Consider the following 10,225-nt stretch of genomic DNA (forward strand, 5'->3'; position numbering starts at 1 on the left):
TTTTGCTCAGCATCTCTCTGTGTACTGAGGGAACTATTTGCATGATAAAATTCTTACAGCCACCCTCATCACTCCGTAGTCAGTGCAGTGCAGTGATAACTCATGCTGAAAATCAGCCAAGTGCTGTCCCCCTACCACTACTAACCCCCAAAGTGAAATGGTTTGAAATGTGGAATTTACTCATTTGGTGACAAATGAATGTTCCTTAATGCTACAGAATTTATATGTCAACCTGGCATTAAAACTTTGTGCTGTGGAGGCTATCTACTTCTAAACGGAGAGCATTGCCTGTGCATTTAATTAGCCTTTCCTTTGACATTGGATTCCATAGGAAGATATTGATCTGCTGATCATTTGAAATTTTTAATGTCTGCACAGTCTCGGACACAAAAACTTTGCCACCTAGGAGCATAAAATTGCCTATGAAAGTCCCAAAGTGACACCAAGGCGTGGTTTTTTTATGAAATTGAAATTTTTGGCTCTTGAGTGGTTAGATTTTTGTGTTTAGAACTATTCATAACACATGTACATGGAAGGTGCCCAAAACATATTTATGCTTTACTCTGGATGATAACTAGCCTTTCAACTCAATTTAAGAAATGTGGAGTCTTCTACTATAGAGAGGCCAGTTTTTAGAAAGCACCAGTATCCCACTCATATTTTTTTCTATTCAACCATTTCGCTTTTGCTTGCTTATGATTCTGGAAAGGAAATATGTATAAAATCATTTCAGGCTTGATTTTGTGGAAGTTTGCTATATCCATGATTAAAAGTTAAGTAAAATTAAATAGCGTGGGAATTGCCATTTGTGTTTTTATCAAGGAAATATGCATTAATCTCTAGAATTATTTCAGGAAAATGCTGAAGTTGGAGATGAATTCATGAGACAAATAGAAAGCATAGCTGCCTACATGCCGTACATGACATGCCCCGGTAATCATGAAGAAGCATAGTAAGTACGGAACATAAATTCCACAGTACTTTCTATCAATCTAAAAAAAATGCAGTGAATTTTGAAATAATCCTCTCTCAGAGACTGAGATTTTTGTGAAGATGCTGTTATGAAATAGCAACTGATATCATACATATGTGCTTAACATTTGACTGCCAGATATACTGTTGGGTTCACTATGCTACATAATTGGACACAACATAGGTTTCATCACATTCTGACATCTTCATGTCACACGATCATATGTATGTATGTACATATTTATAGAAATCCAGATTCCACCTAAATTTGTGTTATATTTTTATTTTCCATTAACGAAATTTTGGCATTAAAAATAACGGACTTCCACAGTTATAGCCTCCTATTACCTTTTATATACTAACTTTGCTGTTATTAACACTAGAAATCTGTTTAAAATTCCACTATAATTAAAAAATGTCAGTATTTCTTGTAGAAGAATAAATTATTGTAAATGCGATGGTGGTTGGTGTAACATGGTGAAACTCCTTCATGATGCACAAAGGTTAAGAAAAGACTTAGCTGTTTCACAAAATAATATTTTGTGAAACAGCTAAGTCTTTTCTTAAATTATTGTAAATCAAATACTATGTTTGGTTGAAAAAAACACTGGTAACGCAATAAGTAGACCGTGGATTCATGCTATGATAAGGTTAGATAAGAGGGTGCAGTCCAGTGGCTGAGATACGGCCCCCGTTGAGCTGGGCCCCAAATCTGAGGGACGAAAATACCAGGGTAACTCACCCCCAAAAACGACCTCCGTACGGAGAGGTTTAAAATATTCTCATGCTACTCGTAGCACGGAAAACGTTTTCCAATTGTAGGCACCGGCAGGAGAGGGTTGAGTATTTAATTTTCTCTATTTGTAAATTTGATTTATAAATCCAATGCTTCTCATCAAACTTATTTCAGTGTAGTTTGAATAATAACTTAATGATGGTAATATTTTTCTAAATTATGATTGTACTTACAGTAACTTCAGTAACTACAAAGCTCGATTTGCTATGCCTGGAGAGTTTGATAGTATGTTTTATAGTTTCAACATGGGACCTATCCATTTCATATCCATATCAACAGAATTTTACTATTTCCTCAACTATGGAATTAAAGATGTTGTGAAGCAGTATTACTGGTTAGAAGAAGATCTCAAGGTGAGGAATACATATTCTAGATGAGTGTGTATTTCATTCGATGTTTCAATTCTTTTCAAGTGCTCTGTAAATAATTATGAAAAAATAAGTCCTTCCCCAATGAAATTTTTTGTCTGAAGTAATTTTTTTTTGGTGTTAACCCTCACACTGAATATCACTTAGTTTCTCTGAATTCTGTCATTGGTGCCTATGCTGTAATTTCAGTAGTCTTTCATTCCTTTTCTGTTTTATCAAAAACTGAAAATGCTTGTAATCCATTAACCCAATGAATTTCTCAAATGATGACATGTTTTGCTTACAATGGTGGATGGCAAATAATTTAACTTTCTCATGTTGGGCAAAACAGGTGACTTTTTCAAGCATGTTCAAGGAAAAATTTATACATTTGGGAACCCTTTAAATGTCAAATCTGTGTTTATTATGTGTATGGCACTATTGAAGTGCCCCAGCTAGAATTCAATGATTGTTATTTATGTGAGTAAAACAAGGTCTTTCACATTTTAAATGCATTGCAGGAGGCTAATAAACCTGAGAATAGACAATTAAGGCCTTGGATCATTACATATGGGCACAGGCCAATGTATTGTTCAAATTGGAACCATGACGATTGCACATATTATTCGACTATGGTGAGAGTAGGTCTCCCATTCCTGAATTGGTAAGTATTGTTTGAATGAGTGATAGGAGAGGATAGAGGGATATTAATTGCATGCATTCCAGGGATGAAATCTGGCCGAGAAACTCCCTAATAAATTGTATTAGTTGCACAACTCTCCAGCTGAGTATGACCAGCAGATACATAAGATGGTTGCAGTTTTGAGGCACTTTTATAATTCAATTTTCAGCTTGCAATACTTCGAATTTCATTTTTTTTGCTTGCGAAGTTTTCATACTTATCATTTATGTATTCTTACTCAATACCAAAGCCTTTATACAAGTGAAAAATAGGGGTACCAATATTCTTACTTAATTGTCATTTGATGATTTCCCTCCCACCTCTAAATCACCATAAACTTTCTCGAAGATTTTGCACAACCTTGTCTTGGCTTCTTTTGGAGAAGTATTTTACAGGATGTCGGATTTTACTTTTGGAGAGGCCAAGATTCATTATTAATTTTTAGAATTTAAACTCTTAATTTATTTGTGAAGTCTAACTAACATAAACTTGACATTGACTCAAATGAAGTGTGGTACTCTTCAAAATACAACTATCGTCGTTACATTTGCATAACCCAACTGCTCTACCTTCGCACATAGATCTTGAAATAGTTACGTGACGTGGGCTGTTGTTATGGTAAGGATGCTTATTCCCTGAGGATTCGAGTAGTCTCCAAAATATGCTCCTTCAGTGTAAACTCACTTCTTCAGGAAATCTTTCCACGCTTCATACTCTCTGTGGAAGTGTACAATCAAAATATCTCTCATAGTATTAGCATTGCATGCAAGCCACTTTGGTACATAACAACAAAATCCTCTCTAGGGCCCTGTGGTGGCATCCTTTGAGGGCAGTTTTCACTCTAGGGAAGAGAGAATGGTCTGCTAGGGCAAGATTGGGGCAATTGAAGGAAGGCTGAGGAATTGTTATGATGCCATTTTTTGTCCAGTGCTCGGTAACCAAGAATCTTGAATGCTGTCGAAATGCCTTGCATGCATGCATGCTCTGAAGTATGTTACGGTTGTTCACTTCCACGGAGCATGCCAAGGGAGGAAACCTTGCCTGCAGAACTGTATTGATGTTGAGTAGCGTACTTGGCAGATAACTGGAGTTTTGTAGTGATCTACTCTCTACTAAATTACTTTCAATGCATTTAATCTCATTACTCAAAAGACACACCCTGCATGATGCACTAAGTATTCCGCATTTGTTTGAATTATATATTTTATAATTTGGCTAGATTGATTTCTAGTTCCTTATTTGTCAGTTTACCTGGTGCTTTGTTTAAGAATGGACATGACAAGTTATGGAGTGCTACATTTGTGGAATTACTGTAATTGCAACTGCTGAATAACAACTAACTTTCTAGGAATTATCAAAGGGCACAGATATACTACGTTACACTACTAACTACATACCTTAGGCCCAATAACTTTTATGAATTTCAAAATTTAATTGTATTATTTGCATTCTGTACTGATGTCCCTCATTGCTTTGCTTCAGGTTTGGCCTTGAGGATCTCTTTTATGATTATGGAGTGGATTTAGAAATTTGGGCGCATGAGCATTCTTATGAACGCATGTGGCCCTTGTATAACTACACTGTGTACAATGGAAGTATGGAGGAGCCATATCGCAACCCAGGCGCACCAGTACACATAACTACAGGATCAGCAGTAAGCATTGACGTACCAGACTTGGTTGTGAAAGATGATATAGAGTTTAAAAATTGACCCTAATATTTTGGAAAGTTCTTTGGTATGAATAAGAAGAGTAATTGATGAATGATGCTTTTACTCTGCAGGGCTGTCAGGAGGAAAGGGATCCTTTCAAGCCTATGCAACCCGAATGGTCTGCTATTCGCAGTCCAGACTATGGCTACGCAAGACTGCAAGTATTTAATGCCACCCATCTTTATATGGAGCAGGTTTCCGACGATAAAGTAAGTCATCTCAGCTGTGAACCATCACCCACAATTGCCCCTTATAATTTTCTTTCCTCTGTTTTGCCTGATTGAGGGAGCCGCCTGACCAAGTCAAATTTTTACTTTATAGTTAATGTCGCTTTAAAAAAAATCTGCGTACTTGATTATTATGTGAAACTTCTAAAAGCAGAGGTATACATCTCCTCATTTTGTTTGGTTTGGTTAATTTTACCAAGAATACTAATGTTAATAAAACGATCTGAATTCGAGAAATTTTAAAGAGAAACGATTTTTTAAATGTAGTCCGTCAATTTCTTTTTAACATGAGTTAGTTATTTAATCAGCATTTTAAGACATTTTTTTAAACTAATGCACATTTTTTACATATTATGGAAAAAATTAACATCTCAGTGTTAAGGTCTGGTTACGTGATACATTAACCCGAATGAATTAATATCAAAATGGATGGAACTGGGTGGACCAGAACGGAAAATGTACAGTTGCATGAATTGAATTAGAACAAGTTTTATTTTCTGTTCATGCAAATGCACTAGTCGTGTGGTTACACAATGCATTTTTGTGGTCATTCATGTGTCCATACATTTGACATTATCTTGTGTGAGTTAATTTATCGTGTAGCCAGGCCACTACGTTACACAGTAAAAGCAATTCCTTGCCCTCTGACATGCTTGTTCACTAGGCTGGCCCTTATTTTTCAGAATTGAGAAAAGTTATGTTTTCCTAGGCTCAAAATGATCCAAATGAAGTTTATATTCACATGTAAAAATTTGGTTTCTTTAAAATAACGGCAACCCGTGCCCCAAGGGCCCTAAGTACTGAGGACCCTCGATTGAGTTTTTTGGAGCAGAAAAAGTGCTATCCCTATGTAAAACGTAGAAGTAAAGTCCTTTAGGTTAGGGCCGATTTTATGTTTGTTTCGACCTATCTCTAAGTGTTTACGAGACATCGTCCGTCGTAATGCAATCCACCCCCCCAGGGCGCTACCCCGCACCGCGGCGCCGCTGAGGTACGGGCCGCACCACTTACTAGACACTTCCCCTCCACCCCCTCTCCTCCCTCAGCAAAGACTTTCCTGCTGACGACAATATTTACATGCTAGTGGTACAGAATTGAACAGGTTGTTCCTCTTGTGTCATGGTTAATGTTGTTTAAGCCTACATTGTCAATTTTAACCCTTCAGTGCCATCCTATGCACTGGGTACCGAACCCTTAAACCTTAATTTGTTGCCGCCATACGGCCGCGAACCATTCCAGCAAGTTCCAAAATGCTCTTTATGCACAAAATATTATAAGCATTGTGTCTGTGAATTAAGGCCGTTTTACACGATACACGGAATTGCGCAGGTTAGAGCTGCATTAATTTCTAAAATGGCGTGGAATTGCGCGAATGCATGAACGAAATTAGAACAGGGGCTATTTTGCCGTCTCGCATCCACGCATTCTCGCATGTGTTCTAGCAATTCACCGCTTTACACGACGCAATTTTGATTGCGCCTTCACACGTACGTCAGACTGCGCAATTCCGTGTGCCGTGTAAAACGGCCTTTATAAAGGAATGAAGGAGATGAGCATGGCTTCCAAGGCTCCAACAGTAGATAGAATTATTCAAGGAAGAAGAAACGAGGCAGTCAGTTCACGAACAGTGGAGAGATAGTTCTAGTGTACAGTGTGCAAAGGATAGAAAGTGCTAAGTTTTTTAGGATGTAAGGAGAATAATGGCGAAATAACTAGTTTATCATGAATAGTTCATTTTAAGAATAAGCCAATAAGGAAAGGAATGAAATCAAGACTAAATCCAGGCATTGAACTGGTTGGAAAAGAAAGTGAAGAAAAACTTGGCTGAAAGTTACCTACATTGAGTAAAGTACTGTGTGTTTTCTCTATCACCTAATGGGTTCGAAATTCATGAGACTTAAGGCGAGAAAAACCGTAAGAAATGCGTTTCATCCATGCGTACAAAACGAGAATTTCTATTATTACGGAAAATAAAGCGATTGAAAAGCTAGAAAAATTACGCAAAGAATGGATGAACGTGCGACGAAATAAAAAGAAAGCGCGAACTACAGTGGATATGAAGAGAAGAGAATCTTTCGTAACAAAACTTGATGATTTGTTTGACATTGCAAGGAGCGGTACCATTGAGTTTTTGACACACGAGGAGGAAAGTGCAATTAATCTCTCGGATAAATGTGCTTGGGCTGAAGAAGTAAAATTCTTACGCAATCAAAGAGGAGCACGAAATGCAGTTATTAGTGGAATATATTTCAATATATTCAAGAAGAAAGAAAAAGATGTGGTTCTCCGCTCTTTGTGGTGCATCTGCTCCCAACAGTGACCCGCAGTTCCTAAAAAGATTTGTTGATTGCGAAAGTGTTAACCTGGACATAGCGAAAGCAGTGCAAAAGAGGTTTTCAAACCACTTGTGGTGCCTGAGTGAGGAGTTGTAGGCCTTGCATTCTTTGACGGATTCTTTTCTAGGTATGAAAAGGAAAACGTGATACACCGTATGAGGACATGTGAGGGAAAATATGATCCACCGAAGAAGGCATTCTATAAACATAAAGGCATGACTAAGGTATCTATATCAAATTTTGTCACTACTAATTCAAGAAAGCTATTTAATACATTGTAAATATGCACTCCATTCTTTGATGCGCACGCGAGGATGGGATGAACAACCAAGAACGATTTGCAAATTATTCGCGGTCCATAAGTGGTAATTGATTGAATGTGCAGAGAGAGGGGTGAAACAAATTCAAGGTTTTAGGTCAGTTAAGGCAGAAAGCTTTCAAAATTTATTACTAAGTGCGAATTTTCATCGTAGCACAACCCCTAGCGTGCGCAAGGACACTTTAATTGCCAAATATGGGGTGTCAGTGAAAGATTAGAAGTACTCGGAAAATGTATTTTATTTTGGTTTATATCTACTGAAATTCATGACTAGCGTGAAAATAAATTGATCAATTGGATTGGAAATATTTTCATTGCAATTTAATTCTTTCTAACGTAAGCACATTTATTCTTGCCAGTGGGAGCAAAGTCTTTGCTGAGGGAGGAGAGGGGGTGGAGGGGAAGTGTCTAGTAAGTGGTGCGGCCCGTACCTCAGCGGCGCCGCGGTGCGGGGTAGCGCCCTGGGGGGGGTGGATTGCATTACGACGGACGATGTCTCGTAAACGCTTAGAGATAGGTCGAAACAAACATAAAATCGGCCCTAAAGGACTTTACTTCTACGTTTTACATAGGGATAGCACTTTTTCTGCTCCAAAAAACTCAATCGAGGGTCCTCAGTACTTAGGGCCCTTGGGGCACGGGTTGCCGTTATTTTAAAGAAACCAAATTTTTACATGTGAATATGAACTTCATTTGGATCATTTTGAGACTAGGAAAACATAACTTTTCTCAATTCTGAAAAATAAGGGCCGGCCTATTGTTCACTCAACCCATTTAATTGCAGTGACAGGTATATTTTGATTTTTATTTTACGAAAAATGTGAAATAGATGTTCCAAAATAAAACAGCTTTTTTCTTAGAGATGGCCAGAACATGGCACATCAGGGTTGTTTTCTATGTTTTAAAGTTGATGGAAGTTTTCATTTAGAGAACTCGTTGCTACATAAATAATGCGTACAGAAAAAGGCAAGCACCTTATGTGATAAAAAATAGTGGTAATGCAGTTTTCATTTTGATGTAAGGAACTCAACCTGTCCAGGAAATTGTCATTAGTAAATTTCTTGAAAGCAGTGACGAATAAATTTTTCCAAACCTGCAAATTATTATCGGTAGCACCAAAAAACTTTGTTCAAAGCAGAAATAACAGTATCTAATTTAATTCGAATCAGTAAGGAGAAAAGAAAGTAACTAATGCGAGGGGGGAAAAGTTAATGAGGGTCACCTGTGAAAATGTTATTCTCGTCCAGCTCTAGAAATTTTGATCTTTCAATTATTTAAACATTTGTCATTGAACCAACTATCAATTAATACAGTAGATCCGAGCTAATTGGAATGCTGTGCTAATTGGAGTAGGTACTGTTACACTTTGCCCTGACTAATCAACTGCACCATTTATCTGAAGTATTCCATAAATATGCATAAATGGGCATTGAGATTTACATAAGGAAACTCTTTTGAGGATTAAAATTAATTTTTGTGTTTTTTTTTAATCTGTTACATACTTGAAATGTGATAATGAAAAAATCTGAAATTATAACCATTTATCTGGGATTCAGAGGTTCAGAGGTTGAATTGAAATTGTTTCCCAGCCTCCACACTTGGTCATGTGACAGCTTATCAGGAGTAAGAACGGCTATGAAAGCAGATAAGTTAAATGAAGAGGGAGAGTGTGGAAAATAAAGTGTCTATGTTTGAAAAATTGATATCTTCTGGTGAGTTTGGACGAATACATACCGCCATCAAGTGGCTCGTTTCAATGTGTTTTTGTCTTAATTAATCAAAGAAAGCTCTAGTTAAATCCTCAAGTGGGTTTTGTTCCTGACATTTATCTCAAGCAAGCTGCCCCCGTAATCCATCCAATGGCCAAAATAACAACGTTTCATTGTACCTCGTATAATCTGCTCTGGTATATTCAATGTTACAATTGCTGTTTATTGTTTATATATTTACTTTTCAGGAAGGTGAGGTGATTGATCGAATTTGGCTGATCAAGGATAGCCACGGAGGTTATCCTAAAAGGAATTGAATTGAATCAGTGTCAATTATTTATGATTGTTAAAGCATTATTTTCTTTTTTGAGTGAGAATATATTTTTTCTATCACTTTGGAATGCAAATATGACTGCCATCATCTATGTTACAAAAAGTTTGTTGTTGTAACTTGTTATCATCAAGATGTAATAATTGTAATGGTGAAAAAACATTCCAAGCCAAACATTTGGCAAGAATGAATGAATAGAGATATACACCTACTCATTTCTAATGTATTTTGAATATGTAATGTACTGCTTACGGCTGTGCTTATTATTTGTTCATGGAGCAGTATCTTTTATTATTTACTTAACAGAATGAAATGAAAACATTTGGAGCAATAAAAGCATTTCCTAGTCACTAAGATATGAAATGAGGCATTGATGTCTTTACGAGCAATTCCCTTCCACTCAATGATTTTCCTAGCCTCAAGAGTTGCACATTCATATACAAGATATTTTGCAGTCTGATACATATTATTATTATTATTTTTATTATCAATGTTAAATTTTATATCTGTAAAAGATGAAATTTTCTGAATAGAATGAAACATAGTTCAAAGTAGAACGTAGAGCACACTATTGCTGAAGTTTGATTCCTTTTTTCCCTTTCGCACAGGAAATGCTAAGCATTTTTACCTACCTTTTGAGCAATTACTCCATTTTATGCACATAATTGTAATGGATCTCTTACTAAAGTTTGTTTGTTGAAATATAACCTATGAGATTTAATGTTGATTTGATTTGTATAGAATTACTTCTACTGGAAGAATCTTGTAAAGAATAAATGTTTAGTGAAAAGTGAA

General features: G+C 36.6%; 1 protein-coding gene across 2 annotated transcripts in view; it reads left to right on the forward strand.

Moving 5' to 3' along the window:
- The window catches only part of LOC124153390 (acid phosphatase type 7), a 40,104-nt gene extending 29,879 nt beyond the window's left edge, over nt 1-10,225 (forward strand). For both annotated transcript variants that reach the window (XM_046526512.1, XM_046526513.1), the window contains exons 5-10: nt 855-952; nt 1,944-2,121; nt 2,637-2,779; nt 4,280-4,451; nt 4,580-4,717; nt 9,348-10,225. In XM_046526512.1, coding sequence (XP_046382468.1) covers nt 855-952; nt 1,944-2,121; nt 2,637-2,779; nt 4,280-4,451; nt 4,580-4,717; nt 9,348-9,416 — 798 coding nt within the window. In that variant the 3' untranslated portion in view covers nt 9,417-10,225. The remainder of the gene's footprint in view (nt 1-854; nt 953-1,943; nt 2,122-2,636; nt 2,780-4,279; nt 4,452-4,579; nt 4,718-9,347) is intronic.

The sequence above is a fragment of the Ischnura elegans genome, chromosome 2 (genome assembly GCF_921293095.1).
Source record: "Ischnura elegans chromosome 2, ioIscEleg1.1, whole genome shotgun sequence".
Taxonomy (NCBI): Eukaryota; Metazoa; Arthropoda; class Insecta; order Odonata; family Coenagrionidae; genus Ischnura; species Ischnura elegans.